Below are 25,815 nucleotides of genomic sequence, written 5' to 3' on the forward strand. Positions count from 1 at the left end.
GATAGACTGCTAGCAAGACTAATAAAAAAGAAAAGAGAGAAGAATCAAATAGACGCAATAAAAAATGATAAAGGAGATATCACCACCGATCCCACAGAAATACAAACTACCATCAGAGAATACTATAAACACCTGTACGCAAATAAACTAGAAAATATAGAAGAAATGGATAAATTCCTGGACACATACACCCTCCCAGGACTAAACCACGAAGAAGTTGAATCTCTGAGTAGACCAATAACAGGCTCTGAAATTGAGGCAATAATTAATAGCTTACCAACCAAAAAAAGTCCAGGACTAGATGGATTCACAGCCAAATTCTACCAGAGGTACAAGGAGGAGCTGGTACCATTCCTTCTGAAACTATTCCAATCAACAAAAAAAGAGGGAATCCTCCCTAACTCATTTTATGAGGCCAGCATCATCCTGATACCAAAGCCGGGCAGAGACACAACAAAAAAAGAGAATTTTAGACCAATATCCCTGATGAACATCGATGCAACAATCCTCAATAAAATAATGGCAAACCGAATCCAGCAGCACATCAGAAGTTTATCCACCATGATCAAGTGGGCGTCATCCCTGGGATGCAAGGCTGGTTCAACATTCGCAAACCAATAAACATAATCCAGCATATAAACAGAATCAAAGACAAAAACCACATGATTATCTCAACAGATGCAGAAAAGGCCTTGGACAAAATTCAACAGCCCTTCATGCTAAAAACTCTCAATAAATTAGGTATTGATGGGACGTATCTCAAAATAATAAGAGCTATTTATGACAAACCCACAGCCAATATCATACTGAATGGGCAAAAATTGGAAGCATTCCCTTTGAAAACTGGCACAAGACAGGGATGCCCTCTCTCACCTCTCTTATTCAACACAGTGTTGGAAGTTCTGGCCAGGGCAATCAGGCAGGAGAAAGAAATAAAGGATATTCAATTAGAAAAAGAGGAAGTCAAATTGTCCCTGTTTGCAGATGACATGATTGTATATCTAGAAAACCCCACTGTCTCAGCCCAAAATCTCCTTAAGCTGATAAGCAACTTCAGCAAAGTCTCAGGATACAAAATCAATGTGCAAAAATCACAAGCATTCTTATACATCAATAACAGACAAACAGCTAAATCATCAGTGAACTCCCATTCACAATTGCTTCAAAAAGAATAAAATACCTAGGAATCCAATTTACAAGGGATGTGAACGACCCCTTCAAGGAGAACTACAAATCATTGCTCAGTGAAATAAAAGAGGACACAAACAAATGGAAGAACATTCCACGCTCATGGATAGGAAGAATCAATATCGTGAAAATGGCCATGCTGCGCAAGGTAATTTATAGATTCAATGCCATCCCCATCAAGCTACCAATGACTTTCTTCACAGAATTAGAAAAAACTACTTTAAAGTTCACATGGAACCAAAAAAAAAGCCCACATTGCCAAGTCAATCCTAAGGCAAAAGAACAAAGCTGGAGGCATCACGCTACCTGACTTCAAACTATACTACAAGGCTACAGTAACCAAAACAGCATGGTACTGATACCAAAACAGAGATATAGACCAATGGAACAGAACAGAGCCCTCAGAAATAACACCGCACATCTACAACTATCTGATCTTTGACAAACCTGACAAAAACAAGAAATGGGGAAAGGATTCCCTATTTAACAAATGGTGCTGGGAAAACTGGCTAGCCATATGTAGAAAGCTGAAACTGGATCCCTTCCTTACACCTTATATAAAAATTAATTGAAGATGGATTAAAGACTTAAATGTTAGACCTAAAACCATAAAAACCCTAGAAGAAAACCTAAGCAATACCATTCAGGACATAGGCATGGGCAAGGACTTCATGTCTAAAACACCAAAAGCAATGGCAATAAAAGCCAAAATTGACAAATGGGATCTAATTAAACTAAAGAGCTTCTGCACAGCAAAAGAAACTACCATCAGAGTGAACAGGCAACCTACAGAATGGGAGAAAATTTTTGCAATCTACTCATCTGAAAAAGGGCTAATATCCAGAATCTACAATGAACTCAAACAAATTTACAAGAAAAAAACAAACAACCCCATCAAAAAGTGGGCAAAGGATATGAACAGACACTTCCCCAAAGAAGACATTTATGCAGCCAACAGACACATGAAAAAATGCTCATCATCACTGGCCATCAGAGAAATGCAAATCAAAACCACAATGAGATATCATTTCACACCAGTAAGAATGGCAATCATTAAAAAGTCAGGAAACAACAGGTGCTGGAGAGGATGTGGAGAAATAGGAACACTTTTACACTGGTGGTGGGACTCTAAACTAGTTCAACCATTGTGGAAGACAGTGTGGCGATTCCTCAGGGATCTAGAAGTAGAAATAACATTTGACCCAGCCATCCCATTACTAGGTATATACCCAAAGGAATATAAATCATGTCGCTATAAAGACACATGCACACGTATGTTTATTGTGGCACTACTCACAATAGCAAAGACTTGGAACCAACCCAAATGTCCAACAATGATAGACTGGATTAAGAAAATGTGGCACATATACACCATGGAATACTATGCAGCCATAAAAAATGATGAGTTAATGTCCTTTGTAGGGACATGGATGAAGCTGGAAACCATCATTCTCAGCAAACTATCCCAAGGACAAAAAACCAAACACCACATGTTCTCACTCATAGGTGGGAATTGAACAACTGAACTTGGACACATGAAGAGGAACATCACACACTGGGGCCTGTTGTGGGGTGGGGGGGAGGGGGGTGGGATAGCATTAGGAGATATACCTAATGTAAATGACGAGTTAATGGGTGTAGTACACCAACATGGCACATGTATACATATGTAACGAACCTGCACGTTGTGCATATGTACCCTAGAACTGAAAGTATAAATGCATATACATATATATATAAATACAAAAGTTAGCTGGGCATGGTGGCACGTGCCTATAGTCCCAGCTACTGGGAGGCTGAGGCAGGAGAAATCACTTGAACCTGGGAGGCGGAAGTTGCAGTGAGCCAAGATCGTGCCACTGCACTCCAACCTGGCGACAGAGTGAGACTCTGTCTCAAAAAAAGAAGAGAAAGAAAGAAGACAGAGAAGCTGACCAAGGGTGATCAGAATAAATTATATTTCCCATTTACCCATCATACTGGATGTACTAGACATCCCTCCCATTCTATTCAACTCCCATAAATGCACTGCTTTTATATCTGGAGTAGCCTCTTTAGTGCTCCTTCTCTACCTAACCAAGGTTTGACTTACAGTCACTGGAGTTTTCCTCCAGAACGTGGTCATATCCACTCATACTGCTCTGATCACCCTAACCACCTCCATAACCACCACTTGCACTGCTCTGACCACCACAACCACCACTCACACTGCTCTGACCTCCATAACCACCTCCGTAACCACCACTCAGCTGCTCTGACCACCATAACCACCTCCATAACCACCAGTCACACTGCTCTGACCACCAAAACCACCACTCATACTGCTCTGATCACCATAACCACCACTCAGCTGCTCTGACCTCCATAACCACCACTCACACTGCTCGGACCACCATAACCTCCTCCATAACCACCACTCAGCTGCATAACTAGACTGGTTGGATAAGCCCATCTCTCCCATCATTTGGCTACCATAAGCACCACCACTTGCCCCTGCTGTAGAGTCAAGAAAAGTTCTACATAGCTGTGTTCATAAACCCCCCTACTTGTTCCTGCAGCATTTAAAAAGATCTCCATGTACCTGTGCTGCATATTAGCTTTGTCTTTTGCCATAGCTACCACTGCCATCTTTGTGAGCAGCAAACTCAACATCTGCCCTACCAGGAAACTCTGTCATCGGGTCCAATTTCAATATGTACTCTCACGTGGTTAAGAGGTGAATAGAAATTATAACATTCTTAGTGGCTCTGTAAGGTAAACCCCTCGTGTGTACACAGTGCCCTGTGGTGCTCTGGAAACTGGACCCACTATCTCCCTATCTATGATCAGACATTCCTGAAAAACAGTAATTGCAGTCTTTTCCAAATCTATCAGACCTAAAGCCATATCCATCATTACAGCCACAATAGTCATCATAGTCTCTATACCCTCCACCATAGGGACCCTGCCTCATCCTTTCAAACCCAGCTCCTCTGCCAATGCTATTATACCCTCGGCCAGCCCCTGGCCTATCACTGGGACCTGGCCACTGCACAGCCATGAGCTTCTGACAGGGATCACAGTAGGTATGAACTTCAGCTTGGCTGTTCTAGATTTCAATGTACCTGTGCCCTATTCTTTCCCTGTGTTTCTTCAACGCCGTCTCAGCTATCTCCTGCGAAGCCAACGGCACAAAGGCTTCCCCTGTGCTTCTGCCCTGAAAGTCCACTCACAGTGTTATCCCATTTGGCACAATTTCCAACCCTGAAAAGAAATGAACAATCTCTTCCTTGGACAGCCAAATGGAAGTCCTCTAAGCCAGACGAAGCCATCGTTGGCAGTATCAGGACTATTCAGACCTGTGTGCTTTGATACCCAATCCATTTCAACACTATTAGACTTGAATACTTCAACGTGTCTGTGTCCCATGGTTTCTCTGTCTTTAAAGCCAGTTCGCTTCATCTGCAGATTCAAGTTCAACAAATGCTTCACCACTTGGTCTGCCTTCTCTGGTGTAGATGAAACAAATACCTGATGTGCCATTTTGTATTTTGCAATCAGAGAAGTGCATCACTTCATCAGCTGAGCAGGACCAGGGTAGGCCCTGGACCTTCATCACGAACCCCTCCCTGCCTTCCGTGCTCAGCATCGTGGCGACTGTTGAGCTCTTGGTGGCAAGTTTGGCGGAATGCAATTTTGGTGTAGTGGGCAATTATCCTCCTTCTGCCTTCAAATGGGCTATAGCAAGATGACAACCAGAACTACTTGTGCTCACATAAGCAAGTGACCACATGAGCACACCGGCTTTACCTCTTATCTCTGCTGCCATCTAACTTCTCTGTGCCTCTGCTGTCCCACCTGTCACACGAGACTAATACAGGCCCTCACTTCCCTAGATGTCGGGTTGTGAGGACCAAAGAAACATCATTCCCCATCTCTTTCTCTGCCTATACCTTTTCCTCTTATTTTTTTCCCCTCCAGAAACCCAATGAGCTTGGACTTCCCTGAGTCCCACACTGGTTGACATATTACATATGGATTCTTCCCTCCAAGGGAAGATGAGCCTAGTTTCCATCGGGAACAGACCAGCACATTCCATCAGTCCCTTCTCCTGACTGTACATTCCCTACTTCACTCTCCAGGCAGGGCCTGGGTAGTGAACTTTTAAGAACCAACACTGATTTGACTTCCACCAGCAGGCTCAGCAGCACAGCCTCTAGATGTTTTGCTCTTGTTTCATCGCCAGGCGGTGCTCTTTCCCAGGGTACTATAAAGCAATTCCTGTTTTTCACTTTGCTGAAAATGTGTGCCAAATGACTGCAATTCTGTGTGCCCAGATTATGATAAGCCTACCCTGGTGTCCTGCCTAATTAATCACATCACAGCCCATTGGCATTTTCATCAGAAGCCTTTGCTTGAGTGGATGGGGGCAGGCTGCAGATTCCTCTCTGTTGTCTGGCTGGAGTAGAGCAGTTACTGTCTGAAGGTTTTCTGTCTTGGTAGACTGCCTCCTTTCCTGGACCTTTAGTTATACATAAGAGGCTTTTGCTGGCAGCTATTTTTGTCTGTGCTTGTTGATGTTTACAGATTGCTGGCTTCTGGGATGTATGAGGCAAAAATGAAACACAGGGAGTCACTCCTGTGTCAGTCCTTGGGTCCTGAAGTCCATAGCCAGTTTGCCTTTCAGTCTTCTTCTGCTTGTTTTACATATAATATTCAGGATTTTTAGCCGTACTTGGTGAGAGGAACATGGAAAAGTATGTCTAGTCCATTTTCCCAGGAGTGGAAATTTCCCAGAATTATGTTTAGAAAAGGCTTGTTGTGTAGGAGACAGTTTTGATGGAAAGCAAAGATGAGTGGCAGAGGACCAATTGGGGGGCCACTGTTAGTCGACAACAAAAGCTGAAGACCTGGATTGGCCAGTGGTACTGGGACCCAAATGAGTGGGATAGAGAAAACTATTTAGAGGTTTAGAAAAACAGGGAAGAGCAACAAAAACAAGTCTAACAGGAAGTCAGTGTAGTCCACAGTAGAACCATTGCTTAAGGCCCAGTGCTCTCCTCTGGCAGAAGAACGGATTTACAGTTTGTCAAGTCATGTAGTTTTTGAATGGACTTTCTCCTGTCCTAGTGGGTCTTCAATTTGTGGGGAACAAAAAACTGTCCTTTTAAAAACTCAAGAGATTTGACTGAAGGTTCGACCAAACAGGATCTTACTGTTGCATCCATAAGGTTAAACACAATTAGCAAGCAACAGAGGCAAACAGGATAGTATTTTGAAAAGTTCTGAAAATAGGCCAGGCATGGCGGCTCACGCCTGTAATCTAACACTTTGGGAGGCCAAGGTGGGAGGGTCACTTGAGCCCAGGAGTTTGAGACCAGCCTGGGCAACATGGTGAGACTCCATCTCCATAAAAAATACAAAAATTAGCTGGGTATGGTAGTTCACACCTGTAGTCCCAGCTACTTGGGGGGCTGAGGTGGGAGTATCGCTTGAGCCCAGGAGGTGTAGGCTGCAGTGAACTGAGATCACACCACCAGTCTCCAGCCTGGGCAACAGAGCTAGACCCTGTCTCAAGGAAAAAAAAAAAAGTTCTGAAAATAAAATCCTTCAAGACCCTTATATTTTTATTGCAGTTAGCTTTTTGTCTTATAAAAGTTTGGTTTTCTGGAAATGAATAATGACTTTTAAATTTTTGCTTTATTGTGAAACAAGGGCTATGTACATCATAATGTAAAAACAACAACAATAAAGCAAAGTGTCACAGAAAAACCTAGTTTTGCTGGCACCTCTCCATTTTATTTCACTTGTTGATCATGTAAATGCCCTTCCTCTCTAACTAAGTTAGAATGTGTTTGGCTATGGGTAACAGGAATCCTGATGAACAGTCGTTTTAAATATAAGGACATATCTGTTTTACCTAATAAAAAGTACAAGAACTGGCAGTCCCTTGGTGAGTCTGGAAGATTAACAAGGTCATCCCGGACCCAGGGACTTTCCATTCTTGACTCTGAATTCCCAGCAGCCTGCTTTCATTTTCCAACTTGCCTCATCGTCACAAGATGTTTTCTATAGGTGCAAGCATCACAGCCTCTCACAGCCTAGTAAGAGACAAGAAGGAAGGGAGCGGGAAAACATTTCACCTCGTGTGCCTCTCTCAGGAAGGAAAATTTTTCTCAGAAGCCCCGAGAGATTTCCTCTGATCCCAGCCAGAACTGCTCAACTGGCCAACTCTGCCTGCAAGAAGACTGAGCACCATCACTATGTGGTAAAGACCATGATAGCCATGCTTGCCTTAGACCAGGGGTTCTCATCAAGGGCATGACAGGAGGGGGCAGTATTGAAAATATAGAAAGGGACACTTTCAGTTGTCACATAAACAGAGAGGTGCTATTGGCATCTAGTGGGTTGGTCTGGGGATGCTAAATGTCCTAAAATGCACAAAATACTTTTCAGACACACACACAAATTGTCTTGTCTAAAATTCCAGTAGCACACCTGTTGAGAAACACTGGCTTACGCCAGCCATAATTCATCTCCTGGCCTGAAGATACTATGACTCAAACACAATTTAGAAGTTCCTAGATTGTGCAAGAGGAGGAACATGGCTCCCAGTAGTGTGTGCCACAATATCCCAGCAGATGTTGGAAGGAGTACAGCAATGCCTAGTCATTCTGGCATGCTAAATCCTTTTCAGAAAGCTGCTATTATTTGTACCAAATGGGCAACTAGGAAAGAATTACAGGGATCAGGACAGGGAAATTACATGCAAAAGGTGCCTTTATTTTTCCTAATGAAGGGATTTTTTTCCAGTAGCTGGACAAGCCTGTTTCCGAGAATAATTGACTCTGAGTTACCCATACCTCTGTTACCTCTGTTGACTAACAGATGCTCCTCACTCCCACCAAGGAGTTCAGAATGTTTAAAACCTAACTCTATCTTTATTTTTTTTACAATTATTATTTTAGAATTAGAGACAGGGTCTCGCTATGTTGCCCAGGAGGGTCTTGAACTCCTGGGTTCAAGGACTTCTCCCACCTCAGTATCGCAAAGTTCCAGGCTTATAGGCATGAGACACTGTGCCTAACCATAAAATTATTATTTTTAATTGACACATAATAACTGTACATATTCTGGAGTACACTGTGATATTTCCATACATATATACAATGTGTAGTGATCAAATCAGGGTAACTGGCACATCTATCACTTCAAATATCTATTATTTCTTTGTGTTGAAAATATTCAAAATCTGCTCTTCTATTTGAAAATATACAATAAATTGTTGGTTATTATAGTTACCCAATGGTGCTGTAGAACACTAGCACTTATTCCTCCCATCTAGCTGGACTCTTGTATCTGTTAATAACCTCTGGCTGTCCCCTCCCTACCCCTACCCTTTCCAGCCTCTAGTAACCACTATACTACTCTCTACTTCTATGAGATCAACTTTTTTAGCTTTCACGTATCAGTGAGAACATGCAGTATTTCTCTTTCTGTGCTTGGCTTATTTCACTTAATATAATGTCCTCCTGTGGCTAAACAGTATTCATACATATATATATGTATAGATATGTATGTATGTGTATATATATATATACACATATATATATACACACACCACATTTTCTTTTCTTTCTCTCTCCTTTTCTCTTTCTTTCTGGGACAGGGTCTCTCCCCTCTGTCACCCAGGCTGGAATGCAGAGGTGCATTCATAGCTCACGATAGCCTTGAACTCCTGGGCTCATGAAATCTTCTCACCTCAGCCTTCCAAATAGCTGGGACTATAGGCACACACCACCATGCCTGGCTGATTTTTATTTTTCTGTAGAGGCGGGGTCTCACTTTGTTGCCCAGGCTGGTCTCAAACCCTCCTTGAGCAGTTCTCCCACTTCTAAATTCCCAGCCTCCTAAAGTGCTGGGATTACAGGTATGAGCCACCATGCCTCGTCATATATACCACATTTTCCTTATCCATTCATCTGTTGATGGACACTTAGGCTGAGTCTTTATCTTGGTTATTGTGAATGGTGCTGCAATATACACGGGAACGCAGATATCTCAACATTTGAATTTCTGAAATAATATTTTAATAATAGTCTAGTAAAAATTATGATAACAATCTACTTAATTATTTTTTTAAAAAACTTAGAATGTCAGAAGTCTTTGTGGTCTGCAGAGAAAATGAAGACTAAACATTATTAGCTTTAATTATAATTTTAAAAATCTAAATGTTCACTAAATCTGAAGGATTAGATACATTGGGTTGATATGTTGCATTGCTGCTCACAGTAAAATCTTGTAAGTCAGTATAAAATCCACTAGATTAGAAAAAGAAAAGTAGGCTAGGAAGTTTGGTTTGGCTTCCCTATCTGTAAAACCACAAAACTCTATGCTTGACACAAACTAAGGTAAATAAATAATGTTTCTTAGGCTAACTGCTAACGGTGAATAGGAGATAACCTGGCATAGAAGAGTAGAAAGAGCATTCCAGACAGAAAGAATGGACTCAGCCGAGGTACTAACTGCTGAAACAGCATGACATGGTCATAGTCACACCAGATGTGAGCTCTTGAGAGCATCGTAGATTAACATTAACATTTTTAACCAACAACTCTGATAATCTCTCCAGGATCCCTGGATTTCTGGGTGCCAATAACAAAAGCTAGACTTACTGTTTTTTTATTTTTCCTCTGTACTTCTGCAATAGATTGAATGTTTGCATCCACCCAAAATTCATGTTGAAATCTTAACCCCTAATGTGGAGGTAGGTGGTGAGGCTCTTGGACGGTGATTAGGTCACGAAGGTAGGGCCTTCATGAATGAGATCAGTGCCCTTATAAAAGGGATCCCATAGAGCTCTCTTTTCCTGTTTTCACCACATAAGAGATAAGAGAAGTCGGCTGGCACGGTAGCCCATGCCTGTAATCCCAGCACTTTGGGAGGCCGAGGCAGGTGGATCATGAGGTCAGGAGTCCAAGACCAGCCTGGCCAACATGGTGAAACTCTGTCTCTACTATGTCTCTACTCATGTCTCTAGCCGAGCACGGTGGCATGTGCCTGTAATCCCAGCTACTCAGGATGCTGAGGTGGGAAAATCGCTTGAACCAAGGAGGCGGAGGTTGCAGTGAGCCGAGATCGGGAGAGGTGGCTTGTGCCTGTGGTCGCAGCTACTGGAGAGGCTGAGACAGGAGGATCACCTGGGCAAAGGAGGCAGAGTCTGCAGTGAGCCAAGATCGTGCTACCTCACTCTAGCCTGGGCAACAGAGGAACACCCTTTCTCAAAAAAAAAAAGTTACAGTCTAAGTATTAGGCTGATGGCAAAGAAGTGGCCAATTCACTTAATCTAACTCACTATTATGGTTTTTTCTTTTCTTTTCTTTTTTTTTTTTGAGACAGTCTTGCTCTGTCTCCCAGGTTGGAGTGCAGTCATGCGACCTTGGCTCACTGCAACCTCCGCCTCCTGGGTTCAAGAGAGTCTCCTGCCTCAGCCTCCCGAGTAGTTGGGATTACAGGTGTGTGCCACCATGCCCGGCTAATTTTTGTATTTTTTAGCAGAGACAGGGTTTCACCATGTTGGCTAGGCTGGTCTCGAACTCCTGACCTCAAGTGATCTGCCCGCCTCAGTCTCCAAAAGTCCTGGGATTACAGGCATGAGACACCATGCCCAGCCTTGCTTTTTTTTTTTTTTTTTTTAAGGGGGGACAGAGTCTCACACCGTCTCCCAGGCTGGAGTGCAGTGGCACGATCTTGGCTCATTGCAACCTTTGCCTCCCGGGTTCAAGTGAATCTCCTGTCTCATCCTCCAGAGTAGCTGGGATTACAGGCGCCCACCACCATGCCCGGCTAAGTTTTGTGTGTATATATATATATATTTTTTAGCAGAGACAGAGTTTCACCATGTTGGCCAGGCTGGTCATGAACTCTTGACCTCAAATGATCCGCCCACCTCGGCCTCCTAGAGTGCTGGGATTACAGGTATAAGCCACTGTGCCCAGCCTGTATGTACTTTTTAATACAGTAATATGTAAATAACTGTGTGTGTATGGGAAAGCTGTTTTTCTTATTCCAAAAATTGCACCAAGGCAAAGCAAAGCTCTAGTTGATTTCGGTGTGTTGTGCAGGAGTTAGCAGTACTGCCCTCACTAGGTACCCATCGGACAGTAGCGCAACCCCAAAAGGATGGTTGTAAGTTAACTTTCATCATGCGTTGATATTTCATTCGAAATGGTGACTTGAAGCTGGTTAGATACTGAAACTGAGACTATAGTATGCCTAACTCAGCTGCTCAATAACTATTTATTGCTTATAGTCTTATGACTTTTTTTTAGAATAATTATCTTTGCTAGTACTATCAGATTTGCATGACAACCCTTTCTCTTGTATTCTCTGTAAACTGGAGGTTGTCCCACTATTACTGATGCTAAATTTGATGGTTTGGTTCAAATGGTGACCACCAGATGGCTCCACTATACAGGTATATTTTCTTTATCTTTTTTTTTTTTTTTTTGAGACACTGTCTTGCTGTATTGCCCAGGCTGTAGTGCAATGGCGTGATCTCGGCTCAGTGCAACCTCTGCTCCTGGGTTCAAGCGATTCTCCTGCCTCAACCTCCCGAGGAGCTGGGACTACAGGCACATGCCACTGCACCCGACTAATTTTTTTTTGTATTTTTATTTTATTTTTATTTTTTAATTTTTTCTTTTTTGAGACAGAGTCTCGCTCTGTCGCCCAGGCTGGAGTGCAGTGGCACAATCTCAGCTCGCTGCAAGCTTCGCCTCCGGGGTTCACGCCATTCTCCTGCCTCAGCCTCCCGAGTAGCTGGGACCACTGGTGCCCACCACCACGCCTGGCTAATTTTTTGTATTTTTAGTAGAGACGGGGTTTCACCATGTTAGCCAGGACGGTCTCAATCTCCTGACCTCGTGATCTGCCCGCCTTGGCCTCCCAAAGTGCTGGGATTACAGGCGTGAGCCACCGTGCCCAGCTGTTTTATGTATTTATTTATTTTTGAGACGCAGTTTTGCTCTCGTTGCCCAGGCTGGAGTGCAATGGTGCGATCTTGGCTCACCACAACCTCCACCTTCTAGCTTCAAGCAATTCTCCTGCCTCAGCCTCCTGAGTAGCTGGGATTACAGGCATGTGCCACCATGCCTGGCTAATTTTGTATTTTTAGTAGAGATGGGGTTTCTCCACGTTGGTCAGGCTGGTCTCGAACTCCCAACCTCAGGTGATCTGCCTGCCTTGGCCTCCCAAAGTGCTGGGATTACAGGCGTGAGCCACTGCGGCCGACCTTTTTTTGTGTGTGTGTGGTTTTTTTTTTGTATTTTTAGTAGAGATGGGGTTTCACTATGTTGGCCAGGTTGAACTCCTGACCTCATGATCCCCTTGCCTCGGCCTCCCAAAGTGCTGGGATTACAGGCGTGAGCCACCGCACCCAGCCTGTAATTTCTTTTACAATTAGGTAAGAAGCCTGTAGAGTGATACTTTGATGGCATTTCCCAGCAATCTTTCATCTAAAGGTTTTAAAGTCCATTGATAGTCCTTGTCTGAGTCAATTATTTCATTAAGGTTTGCATCATGGTTATTGTCTAATTCTGTATTTTATTCTATACTTATTAGCTAGCATCCTATAGTAAAGAAGAGTTTTTCTTCATCAACTGGGTATAAACCACATTCTTTATTAAAAAAAAAAAACAGGGTAGTTTGGGAGCAGTGGCCAATGCCTGTACTCCCAGCACTTTGGGAGGTTGAGGTGGGAGCATCACTTGAGCCCAGGAGTTCAAGACCAGCCTGGGCAACATAGCAAGACCCCATCTCTAAAAAAACGCAAAAACACTTAGCCAGGTATGGTGGCGAGCACCCGTAGTCCCAGCTTCTGAGGAGACAGGAGGATCACTTGAGCCCAGGAGGTCAAGACTGCAGTAAGCCATGTTTGTGCCACTGCATTCCAGCCTGGATGACAGAGCAAGACTGTGTCTTAAAAACAAAAACAAATGAAACAAAAAACAAACAGGGTAAATGCTATCTCCCTTTAATAACTAATTTTCAGAGTATCAAATTGGTGTAATAGACACTACCAATGATGCAAAAATAGTTTCCCTCTTCTCATTCTCTCTTCTCTGTACTAGAGAGTAGATTTTTATTTATTCAGTATTTGCAATCAATTGTATTCATTTTCTTTTTGATGCTAAAACTGCCCTAAATTTGGCCCGTGGGAGATCCTTCAAGCTGGCTCCCATGTCTCTAAAATTTATTTTTAAGAGACTGAAAATACAAATGGTAAATGGCCAGAATATACATAAAAACAGAATTCTGACCCATTACCTACAACAACTAGCCCAGTAAACCAACCACTTATCTACCATAAGTGTACTCCCAGCCTGAAAGCCAAACCTGCTATCAACCAGACTTACAGGAAGTCAGACTGTTACTTCTGGTAGCAATCCAGGAAGCTAAATAATAACTTCTATGATAATCAGCTCAAAATGGCCAGGACTTGATTAAAAATTGACAGCTTCCCTAATTTTTGTCCCCACTTCTAGCTTATGACCATCCAGAGAAAGCCAAATATGCTCCTTTAACCAAGACCATAAGATGCCAACTTGTAGTTAGCTTCCAGCTTCCCCATGCCAACAGCTTCCAATCAGGCATACCTGTGAAACCTTTCCTTTTGTCCACTGTAAAGCTTAAAGCTTTCCCACTTCTCTGCATGCCTTTGAACCTCTGCTAAAACATAAGGGATGGTGGCTGACTCCCTTGCTACAGCAAGTTCTCAATCGACTTCGCTTTTCTCATTTGGTTTGCAATAAAATGCATCCTTTATAGTGACACAATTTGATGAATTCTGACAAATGTATACATCCCCATTAACCATGACACAGAACATTTCCATCACCCCCAAAAAGTTCTCCCATTTTCCTTTCCAGACAATTCCTTCTCTCTTCCCTTCCTAGCCAACCACTGATCTGCTGTCTATCACTACGGATTAGTGTTGTTTGTTCTCCTAAATACAGTTGGCATAGCCTCATTGGTCTAAGCACTTCCTTTGCATTCAGGCACAACGAAATACCTGGCTCAACTTGTACCTTTCCTGTCACAGAGCTGGAATCAGCCAGTTCTCCAAAGGAGCTCTGGATCTTTTTAGTGGGAAATGGAATTTAGAAACCAAGATCTCAGTGCTAGATGTGCTCACTGTTACTGTAGGGTGACCATGCCTGTACATCCTGGTTCAGCCAGGACTGTTCCAGTTTTAATCTGAAAGTCCAGCATCAAGAGAAAACCCCTCTTTGTGGCAAACTAGAACAACTGGTTACCCTAGCACTTCTAGGCCCTTTCAGTCCACAGAACTAGGACTTTTTTTTTGCAGTTTAAACTTTTTCTTCTGTTTTTTTTTTCTTTTTGATAGGGTCTTATTGCCCAAGCTGGAGTGCAATGGTGAGATCACAGCTCACTGTAACTTTAAACTCCTGGGCTCAATTGGGCCTCTCGCCTCAGCCTCCCAAGCAGCTAGGACTATAGGCACAGGCCACCACCCCTGGCTATTTTATTATTTTGTATTTTGTAGAGACAAGATCTCACTGTGTTGCCCAGGCTGGTCTTGAACTCCTAAGCCACTCTGGCTTCCCAAAGCACTGGGATTACAGGTGTGTGCCACTGCACCCAGCCCTCCAGTTTAAACTCAATGTTACAGACTTTTTTTTTCTGAACTTCTTAAAATTCTTTATATTAGTTTCCACCCCCACCCCTGGATGAATGAACTTCTTAAAAATTGTTTTAAGTTTTTTAAAAAATGGAGACGGGGGTCCTGCTATGTTGCCCAGGCTGATCTCAAACTCCTGGACTCTAGTGATCCTCCCACTTTGGCCTACCAAAGTGCTGGGATTACAGGCATCAGCCACCCGGCCCTTTTCTGAACTTCTTTGATCTTGCATTTGTATCTCATTCTCTCATACACTGCAAATCTTTGTATATAGTAACATTAAAATACTTATGTTATCCTACCATATACAGTACATAGTTTCAAAACCACAGTAACAGTGTTACCATTAATCACAAATCAGTGAAGCTGAAAGCTCCTGTGCACTTTTTCATCCTTAGAATACACAGTTGACTCTTGAACAACACTGGTTAGGACTGCCAGGGTCCACCTATATATGGATTTTTTTCACCCCAACACAGATGAAAAATACAGTGGGGCGAGGGACGGTGGCTCACACCTATAATCCCAGCATTTTGGGAGACTAGGTGGGAGGATCACTTGAGCCCAGGAGTTCAAGACCAGCCTAGGCAACATAGCTCTCTACAAAAAACAGAAAAAAATTAGCTAGATGTGCTGGCACATGCCTGTGGTCCCAGCTACTTGGGAGGCTGAGATGGGAGGATTGCTTGAGCCCAGGAACTCAAGGCTGTAGTGAGCCGTGATCGTACCACTGCACTCCAGACTGGACAACAGAGTCAGACCCTGTTCTCAAAAAAGAAAAAAAAAAAAGAAAAGCAAGGGAAGGGAAGGAAGGAAGGGAGGGGGGAAGAGAAAGAGGGAGGGAAGGAAGGAGGGAGGGAGAGGGGGAAGAGAGAAAAAAAGAAACGAAAAAGAAAAGAAAGGGAAGGAAGGAAGAAAACAAAACAGAAGTACAGTGGGATGCAAAACACGCCTATACAAAGAACCAACTTTCCCTATGCTCAGCTCCGGGACTTTAGTATGCAGATTTCTGTATATGCTCGCAGAAGGTTCTAAATCTAATCTCCTGCATATAAGGAAAGACTACACTATCTCAACACAGATTCACTACTAGAGTACTGTGTTCAAAAGCTTGGAGGGGCCAGTGGTGTTGATTCACTCCTGTAACCAACCTCACACCTGACCTCAGGTGATCCGCCTGCAGCACTTTGGGAGGCCAACCTGCAGGCAGATCACCTGAGGTCAGGAGTTCAAGACCCGCCTGGCCAACATGGTGAAACCCCATCTCTACTAAAAATACAAAAATCAGCAGGGGATGGTGGCGCATCCCTGTAATCCCAGCTACTCAGGAGGCTGAGGTGGGAGAATCGCTTGAACCCAGGAAGCAGATGTTGCAGTGAGCTGAGATTGCACCACTGCACTCCAGCCTGGGCAACAAAGCAAGACTGTCTCAAAAAAACCCAAAGAATAATTATTTTTTCTGTGTATCTTAGTTATATTAGTTAAGTTCATTTGCTTCAATTTGCTTTCAACCTTAGGATTTACTTTGTTTCCTTTTTTATTTACTTTTTTGGCTATGTAAAACTAAAAGTTCAAAGACAGAGAAATCTTGTCTCCCCCCCACTCTTTATAGGTAACTAAAAATTTTAAGTTTCCAGGATATCCTTCCAATTCTTCCCCGAAAATAAGCATATATATATAAATATTCATATTAAATATAAATATATTTTTATATATTTAAGTAAATACATAAAAGCATATATGCTTATTTTTGCTTTTGAATACAGTGAATATTTACTACACTTAAGTATTTAAGTGAATACTTAATATAACCTGAGACTCATTCCAAAGCAACACATGATTATTTTCTGAATCTTTTTAATGGTTGCATTGTGTTCTACTGTATGGATGCACCATTCCCCATCAGTTCCCTATTAATGGATATTTGGGTTATCCCTAACTTTTGCTATGATAAATAGCACTGCAATAACCTTGTATACCTATTGTTTCCATGTGTGGAGCTGCACCTTCAGAATAAGGTTAGAGTTAGAAGTATAACTGCAAGGTATAAGAATAAACACAAGTAATTTTGTACTCCACAGAACTCGAACCATTTTTCCACTCCCACCAGGAAAGGTAATCTCAATGTGTATTTCCATTGTAAGTGAGGTGGAGCGACTTTCTATGTTTAAGGACCATTACGGTATTTTTTCTGAGAATCATCTGTTCATGTCCTTCCCCATTTTCTCCTTTGGTTTTTTGGACTTTTTGTTTTCAATTTTTGAGAGTTCTTGTGATACAAGTTGCAAAGATTTTCTCCAGACTGATCTGATTCACTGGGAATACACTACGACCATCTGGAGTGTACTTTAATCTTATCCTAATAAATCACCTTAACTACAAGACACTCCTTTGGGGATGAACAGGTTTGATAAAGCCGGCTAAGGACAGACCAATCAAAAGAATTACATGCTCTTCTAGTAAGTGTTTAGAGACTGTTTCACGTTCTCCAGGTAACACCGCCCTTACTCGGCGGTCCAGATGGCAGTCTTGCTTCAGGGAGTCTACTCCACTTGCAGGACCTCTTTGATGGGGTTCACTAAACCTCACAGGGCCGCCTTCCCCGCGTTCCAGTTAGCAAGGGGCCCTCAGCGCCGCGGACACAGCGCAACCTCAGACGCCAGAGAACAATAGCTCCTCGATGCGTCTCCGGAGATGTCAAGGAGGAACGAACTCAGCGGCCAGGAGACTGCGCCTCACGACTGAAGAGACGGAGGGCATCGGTTTCTAAGTTCTCAAAACTTACAGGTGAGCTTCTGCTAACAGTAAACGCCCGCGGCTCGCCGCCCACGGCCTCTCTCTTGAGGTGGCACCTGGTCCTACGACACGCGGAAGCATCACGGATGAGCGTCGCGAACACAGAGCGGCCAATCACGCGCGGCCTTCGCCCAAATCCCTCCGCACGAGGCAGCCCCACAGCCGCAGGTGGCCCCGGCGAGTGCTTCCACCTTCCCTTCCCGTGATGCCCCGGGGCTGACCTCCGACCTCTCTGGTCCGCCCCTCCCTTCGGCCGCTTCCCTTACTGAGCTTGCTGAGCTCCGGGGCCCACGGAGCTCGCGCCAGGCTACTGGGAAAGGACGGGGCGTGTTACCGGGGAGCAGCTGCTCCATTGCGCCTCGAGTCCCCGATCGGGCTAGGCCGGCGGCCTCCCTCCCTTCACCTTTCCTCTCCTGGCGGGGCTCGGCGGCGGGCGAGTGACTGCGGCCAAGCCTGAAAGGCGACTCTTCTGTGAGTGGGCCAGAACGCGAACATGGCGGAGCGGGGAGACTGGCGGGAGGCGGGAGGCAGTGGCGCTGGCCTGCGGCGCGTTCGGATCGGCTGTGGGGCGGGGCAGGGCGGAGCGGACCCGTGCGGCGGGGCGGGGCCGGGCGGCGGGGCCTGGTTTCCTCCCTCAGCGCCATTTTGTGGCAGCGAGACCCACAAATAAAGGGGAGCGCTGGGGTTGCGGCGGGACTAGGAGCGCGGCGGGGCCGGCGGCAGAGCTGTCCGGCTGCGCGGTGGCCCGGGGGGCCCGGGCGGCAGGGCAAGCAGCGCGGCCTCGGCCTATGCGACCGGTGGTGCCGGCCCGGCTTCTGCCTGGAGAGGTAGGTGCGGGCCGGCTGGCGGGAGCGGACGCGGGGGACCTCCGCGGCCTGAGGGCTGGCGCGCAGCCGCCCCCGGCGGGTAAGGGGCGGGCAGGGCCCGAAAGGCCACTCGGGCCTGGTGCGGCACCGGTCTCTCGTTATCCGCTCTACCTTCCCGCCTGCGGGGAACACTTCCGCCGCTTCGAGGCCATTTTATCTCCGTTCTCCGTCCTCAAGGCCCGGGGTGAGAGGGGTGCTCCGGCGGCCGGAGAGACCGGCCGCTCACGGAGGCCGGAGGATGCCCTTCCCGGGCTGAGCGGCGGCGCTCGTTTTTTCCTCGCCTCGGTGTCGCCCCCTCCACCTCCCTTGGGCCTTTCCCGAGGACCTGGCGGCACTAACGAGTTCAGCAAGGAAAAAAAGAAACATTCGTTTCCTACATTTCATGTCACGCAGTAGGATGTTACTACGTTCTCTTGTAGACTTCCATTTTTAAATGAGTATAAGCATTCTGAGGAAAGAAACTGAATTACTGCAGATTTTTGTGAAATCCAAGTCTTACCTTGGATCCCTGTGAGACAGTTACTAGATTTTTTTTCACCGGTTTTCATAAGTCAGTGTACACGTAATGGAAAAGCCCAAGTTCTTGTTTTGATAAGAAAGTCACTTGGTTGTTTGATCCCAAAGGATTAGCTTAACATTGTCAAGGACTAGCATAACTGTGATTATGAAAAAACAAAAACAAAAAACTATTATTTAGTCTGGTAGGGAAATACTTCGATGAGTATGTTACAATTGGAAGTTGTATATGTGCCTGTTTTATCTAGTTTTAGTTAATTCCATTGCTTCGGAAGATAAGTGGACGTCATAGATCCATCACAGGTTCTCGTTTTTTGGATTTTAAAATTTTGACCATTAAGTTTTCTACGGTAGATAAACATGTTGTGGACATTTAAAACCGTAATTTAAAACTATGAGTGAAAAATCTTTCCAAGATGGATACATTTTAATTCATTCAAGTAGCATCTGATTAGCCAAGTCGGGGAAAGATTATTGCAGTCCGCAAGTTGGCTTGTGTGATAAGGTTGAGGTTACATTTTAAGGGTTTGGGTAGGTGTGTTTCTTACAGTGCTCTTATATATTAAGGTATCTTAAGCAGACACATGGTTTAAAACTTCAGTATTTTTAGTACTTTTTCATTGGCAGAATTTGGACAAGCTACCAGAATTGCTAACTCCTAAAGGATAAAAGTAATAATAATAGTGTGTCCCAGGCACTGCTTATTTTTACATGGCTCTTTTATGTCTAGCTTTTCCAATTCAACGTTGAGTCATGTTTGCTGAAAATATTTTTGTGTATCGTTTGTCAGAAATAAGCTGGTAGAGATGAAACAGAAAATGTGTAAAAAGCCCTGTGATGTGGAGATGAGCATTGTCACAATTTGTACAGTACATTAAAGCGTTCAAGGTCTCTTATGGTCTTGTATGTAGTATTGAATCCCCTTTAATATATTGTTAAGCAGTTTTGATCATTATGTATTTGCTTCTTGCTCCTCAAAATTGTATGTTAGTTAGTAGGTCCTTCAGCAAAACAAGACTGAAGATAGTATTTTGGTTTTATTCTTGTTTTTAATTTTTTTAGTTGTCTCCAACTTTTCTGCCTCTAAATATTTCGTTTCTTGTAGTTACTAAGCTCAACACAGAAAAACTTTTCAGTATCTCCACAGTAGTATACTTCATTGTGTATTGTGTATAACAAGGTGTTCCATCTGACTAAAATATATTGCTATAAATATTTTCTGCCTTTGAAGATGTAGTTAATAGAATTTAATCTTTTCTAAGTGCACATTGAAGTTGCCTTTTATGTTCATATTATGTTCATATTTTATTTGAAAAATCTGTATAGCATTTTTATTGTGCTGAAAGCATTAGTATTTGCAGCACTTTGTGAGGCAGGCAAAATTATCTTTTTGCTGAGTTGGAAACTGCAAGAGTTAAAAGACTTGCTTGGAATCACACATGGCAGATAGAGGATAAGGAAAAGATGGCCTTTCAGTTCCTCATCAGTACCTTGCTACTACAGTGTCTGAAGATTGGTGTCTTATATTCAGCTATGATTTGTTTCACCAAGGTACTGTGTCTTCTTACTGAAGTTGTTTTGGCTGGCGCTTGCCTCCTTTCAGAGGGAACTGAGTTACCTAACTTTATGATGCTAAGAGCCAGGAAGGTACTGGGATCTGGGATGCTAGGCACCTAACCAGTCTAGACTGAACTCCATACTAAGCTGTTTTTCTATGTTAAGGCATCAAGAGTAGATGGTGGTCCTGATTTTCTGAGATATATTATCTCTGAATTATCTACATAAATAACTGAAACCTTTATGTAATTTTAAAACTAGTCAATCATGTTACCACCCTTTTGAGGGGCACCAAATTTGAGACCCTTACCCCCAATTTATTAATTAATAGCTGTTTTAATCACCTAATAGCTGATCATCTAATGACTAACAGTCATTTTCATCCTGGAAAATGGGAACTAACTTTGACTTTGAAAAGTGCTGTTATTAAATGTGTGATTCATAAGAACTGAGCATATTTTCTTTATTATTTTCCTCAGGATTCAACTTTAATTGACTCCAAATGATGTTATGGTCATTCTATTTTTCTGATACGAGAATAGATTGTTCTGAGAACCTAGAATATTCATTGCCTTTATGAATCTAGAATTGACTTTAAATGGTTAGTGTGTTTGTCATTTGCGCTAAAAAAAAAAAAAAAAAAATCGCCCTGGGGAATACCAAACTTCTCGGTACATTCGTGTGGTGTGAAAGTCAAAATTGCCAGTTAGGTTCTATTTTGACCAAATAGTTGAATGTTGTAGACAGTTGTAAATTTTGAACCTGTTCTAATTTGCCTTTTGCCAGATGGTGCATTTAACTTCGTGGCATATCATCGACTTTCAAGGAAAGATTTACTTTTCGTCAGATTAAAGTTGAGGAAGGATTTTCTTTCTAAATACTGAGGCTCTGAATTTCCCAAGTTGGGTACCCCAGACAGCTAGAGTGATCTTAAAAGTGACTCTGAGAGTTGACTTAGGAAGTGTAGACATTTATCCAAAATCTGCATTTACTCCTGACTTACATTACAAATACAGAATTTTATTTTTAAAGAAAATCTCAATAAAAAGCACCATTTAATTAAAATCTACTCAACATCAAACTTTTTAAAAAGAACATAAGCCAATATCAGGAGTTGGAGACCAGCCTGGCCAACATATTGAAACGCTGTCTCTACTAGGAAAAAAAAAAAAAAAAAATACAAAAATTAGCTGGGCATGGTGGTGCGTGCCTGTAGTTCCAGCTCCTCAGGAGGCTGAGGCAGTAGAATCGCTTGAACCCGGGAGGCGGAGGTTGCAGTGAGCCGAGATCATGCCCGTGCACTCCAGCCTGGGCAACAGAGAGAGACTCCGTCTCAAAAAAACAAAAAGAAAGAAAAGAAATTTCAGTAATTGCAGGCTGGGCATGGTGGCTCACAACTGTAATCCCAGCACTTTTGGAGGCCCAAGCAGGAGGATTCCTGAGCCCAGGAGTTCAAGACCAGCCTGGGCAACATAGCAAGACCTCATCTCTACTAACAAGAAAAAAAAACAAATTAGCTGGGCTTGGTGGTTCATGCCTGTGATCCCAGCTACAAAGGAGGCTGAGGCAAGAGGATCAGTTGAGCCCAAGAGGTGGAGGCTGCAGTGAGCCGTGATCAAGTCACTGCACTCCAGCCTGGGCGACAGTGAGACTCTGTCTCAAAAAAAGAGAGGAAAAAAAAGAAAATTTAAGTAACTTCTGTTTAGAATTCTAAATATTGGAGATGCCAAAGAATTCTGCAGTAAGTGTTAGAAACAGTCAGGAGGACAGTATGATTATTATCCTCAACCTGTGGATTATCTCTTCAGGTTTTTCAAGAAATACTGAGTCTGTGTTTTTGATGGGGAGAAGAAACTATTAATTAAATGCCCATTTTGTGCCAGTTACCATGCTAAAGATTAATGTCTGTCTTCAGAAATAGCACAGTATTTGGGCCCTGGTTGTGTGGTAATTCTTTTTGAGATGGGGAAACTGAGGTGCAGAGATTTTGCTACTTTTGTATTTGCAAAGTTGACAGCCTGTTTTAGAATACCAAGGTTATCAGAACTTTCTTCATGTGTTTCTCAGTCCTTTTAATGCCCTTTAAAAACAGATTATCATCTCATTTTTTGCTAAGCTTACAGTTAATTTTATTTTAGTGGAATAAGAATATGGATACCTGTCTTTAAGAAGAGAGTAAGCAAGTAAACCTAGGGGAAGTATCAGGTTGTAGAACCACATACCGATGATCCTTGCCAAAATCCTGGCATAGGAATTTGAACCCTGGTGTATGAAAAGTCTGCCCTTTGCATACTCAGGTTTCGCATCCCGTGAATGCTGTATTTTTGATCCGAGTACTGTATTTTTTAATCTGAGTTTGATTGAAAAAAATCCACATATAAATGGACCCATGCAGCTAAAACCTGGGTTGTTCAAGGACCAACTATAATAACTTTCATAAACTGGAATTTATATTGAATAGCATCCATGATACTTTAATATTACAACTAAAATTGTACATACTGAATAGGTAGGATGCCCAGTAACTAGATAAAAGGTATACCACCTAGCCATAGTGATAAATATAGCTGTATTCAAACTGTCATTCACAGATCTCTACCACAGTACCTGTTCCATGAAGTTCCTGGTTGGTTCTCAAAATTTTATGTTCGCATATACATAGATACAGATACTGATATACTGGTTAAATATGTACAGCTCAAATAGCTAAAGTTGTCTTTAAGATTTTTTAAATTAAAAATATTATTGGCCAGGCGCAGTGGCTTACACTTGTAATCCCAACACTTTGGGAGGCCAAGGCAGGCGGATCACCTGAGGTGAGGAGTTCGAGACCAGCCTGGTCAACATGGTGAAACTAAAAATACAAAAATTAGCCGGGCGTGGTGGTGGGCACCTGTAATCTCAGCTCCTCTGGAGGCTGAGGCAGGAGAATCGCTTGAATCCAGGCGGTGGAGGTTGCAGTGAGCCGAGATTGCGCCATTGCACTCCAGCCTGGGCGGCGGGGGCGGGGGGGGGGGGGTCTCTGTCTGTCTGTCTCTCTCTCTCTCTATATATATATATAGTGTGTGTGTGTGTGTGTGTGTGTGTGTGTAAAATTGATATTTAGCTCTAGATAAATGGGAAATTACAAGGAAATGCCAGATTTGATATCTGGGTTCTAAGACTTTGCAGCCTAATGCATGTGTCATGCTGAAATAGAAGTAGTTATACATGTGGAGTTAAATACGGTGATGGTTTCTCAAATGATTAAAATGACTGCCACCAGGTTAAGGTGGTTACAAAGCAGCTTTCTATAATGGCAGCAGAGATGATAAACTGGGCAACAAGGGTCATAAAGTAGGCAGGAACCAAATTAAAGAAAAAAAGAATAATATACATTTTATATCATAGTAATATAGTTTATGTCTTCATAGGACAGAGTGACTTGCTCAGTGAAACAGACTGTATACAATTAGCTCAGAAACAAATACTGAGGTTTTTATCTGTTTGCTGTATCCCTTGAGAAAGATTAAAGAGGGAAGGCAGGGTGCAGTGGCTCACACCTGTAATGCCAGCACTTCAGGAGGCCGAGGCAGTTGGATTGCTTGAGCCCAGGAGTTCGAGACCCGCCTGGGCAGCATGGTGAAACCCCGTCTCTACCAAAAAAAAGGACAAAAATTAGCTGGGTGTGGTGGCACATGCCTGTAGTCCCAGGTACTCAGGAGGCTGAGGTGGGAGGATCACTTGAGCCTGGGAGGTCAAGGTTGCAGTGAGCCATGATTGCACCACTGTACTCTGGTCTAGGTGACAGAGCGAGACTCTGTCTCAAAAAAAAAAAAAAAGCCCAGCACGCTGGCTCACGCCTGTAGTCCCAGCACTTGGGAGGCTGAGGTGGGCAGATCACCTGAGGTGGGCAGATCACCTGAGGTCGGGATTTCGAGACCACCCTGACCAACATGGAGAAACCCTGTCTCTACTAAAAATACAAGGAAGTTAGCCGGGCGTATTGGTGCATGCCTGTAATCCCAGCTACTTGGGAGGCTGAGGCAGGAGAATTGCTTGTTTGTGGTGAGCCGAGATCACGCCATTGCACTCCAGCCCGGGCAACAAGAGCGAAACTCCATCTCCCAAAAAAAAAGATTAAAGAGAAAAAGAAGCAAGCCAGTAATCTAAGATCAATTTATGGTTTTTCCTCTAAATTCAACACAGTTTACTTAATCTGAAAACCAGGGTTTAATAACAGTATGATTAGAATGTTTCATTTATAAAGTGGAGTTGAGATTGTACGTAGTATAAAAAATGCCGTTGGAAGATTATCTCCTTTTGAGGAATCTCAAAATCAAGTGGGAGAAATCAAGTAGTCTTGGTGTGTGTGTGTTTTGTTTGTTTTAATGAGAGACAGGGTCTTACCACATTGCCCAGGCTGGGTTCAAACTCCTAGGCTCAAGCAACTCTCCTGCCTCAGCCTCCCAAAGTGCTGGGATTACAAATGTGAGCCACCACACCAGCCTCAAGTAGCTTTCGAGATGACGCCACAGCACTCCAGCCTGGCAACAGAGTGAGACCCCATCTCAAAAAAAAAAAAAATTCAATTTAACATACCAAGCTTTTGGTCAAATTTCTAGTAGTTTAGAATTTATAAAAAGTATGGGTAATTAAAATAAACCATTAACACTTTAAAGTAAGGGAACATTCATGAGTATGCTATTAGAAATAATACCTAGGGCTGGGCGTGATCCTTCCACAGGTAGTCCTAGCTACTTGGGAGGCTGAGGTAAGAAGATGACTTGAGCCCAAGAGTTCAAGACTAGCCTGGGCACTATGGTGGGTCCCCATCTCTTAAGAAAGAAAGAATAGGAATAACTAAATTAGTATAAGAACTAATTACTTAATTTGTGTAAGTTATTAATATGCCAAATGCAATTTAGATGCTTTTTTAAAAGAGCACTGGTACTCAGAACCCTGATTCAATTTTTTAATCCTCATAGAATTTTTATATAAAGATTTTATGTTTGTCAGGTTAGCTCTTCATGTTGTATACTTTTTTTCCAACCTTGTATTTTAATGTGGTGTTTAAGGTATGTTTATTACACATTTTTTCTTTGTCTTTTTTTTTTTAGCGTGTGGATTTGTAGTTTAATGAATAATAGCTGCTATTAGCATTCGTTCTAAAAAACAGCATAATAAAGTGTTCCCTACTTGTATTCATTAACCTATCTTTGAAACAGGGTT

The 25,815-nt window shown here is 43.0% G+C and overlaps 2 protein-coding genes, 1 non-coding gene and 1 pseudogene across 7 annotated transcripts in view; 1 reads left to right on the forward strand and 3 right to left on the reverse strand.

Moving 5' to 3' along the window:
* Positions 1 to 18,233, reverse strand: part of SOD2 (superoxide dismutase 2) — a 47,627-nt gene extending 29,394 nt beyond the window's left edge. The window contains exon 1 of the mRNA XM_024247942.3: positions 18,069 to 18,233. Within this exon, the coding sequence (XP_024103710.1) occupies positions 18,069 to 18,160 (92 nt within the window). The 5' untranslated portion in view covers positions 18,161 to 18,233. The remainder of the gene's footprint in view (positions 1 to 18,068) is intronic.
* Positions 2,805 to 17,331, reverse strand: LOC100434660 (heterogeneous nuclear ribonucleoprotein H2-like; annotated as a pseudogene).
* On the reverse strand, positions 11,232 to 11,354 carry LOC112134067 (U4atac minor spliceosomal RNA). The gene has a single exon (XR_002915650.1). It is a non-coding gene; the product is annotated as a U4atac minor spliceosomal RNA (small nuclear RNA).
* WTAP (WT1 associated protein) overlaps positions 17,365 to 25,815 on the forward strand; it is a 29,727-nt gene continuing 21,276 nt past the window's right edge. Inside the window, exon 1 of one of the 5 annotated variants that reach the window (XM_054558413.2) lies at positions 17,365 to 17,656. The gene's annotated coding sequence lies outside the window, so the exon portion shown is untranslated. Of the gene's footprint in view, positions 17,657 to 17,792; positions 18,137 to 18,279; positions 18,493 to 25,815 lie in introns of those variants that run through there. The other 4 variants (XM_024248899.3, XM_024248902.3, XM_002817538.5 and 1 more) reach the window with 4 other exon arrangements.

The sequence above is a fragment of the Pongo abelii genome, chromosome 5 (genome assembly GCF_028885655.2).
Source record: "Pongo abelii isolate AG06213 chromosome 5, NHGRI_mPonAbe1-v2.0_pri, whole genome shotgun sequence".
Taxonomy (NCBI): Eukaryota; Metazoa; Chordata; class Mammalia; order Primates; family Hominidae; genus Pongo; species Pongo abelii.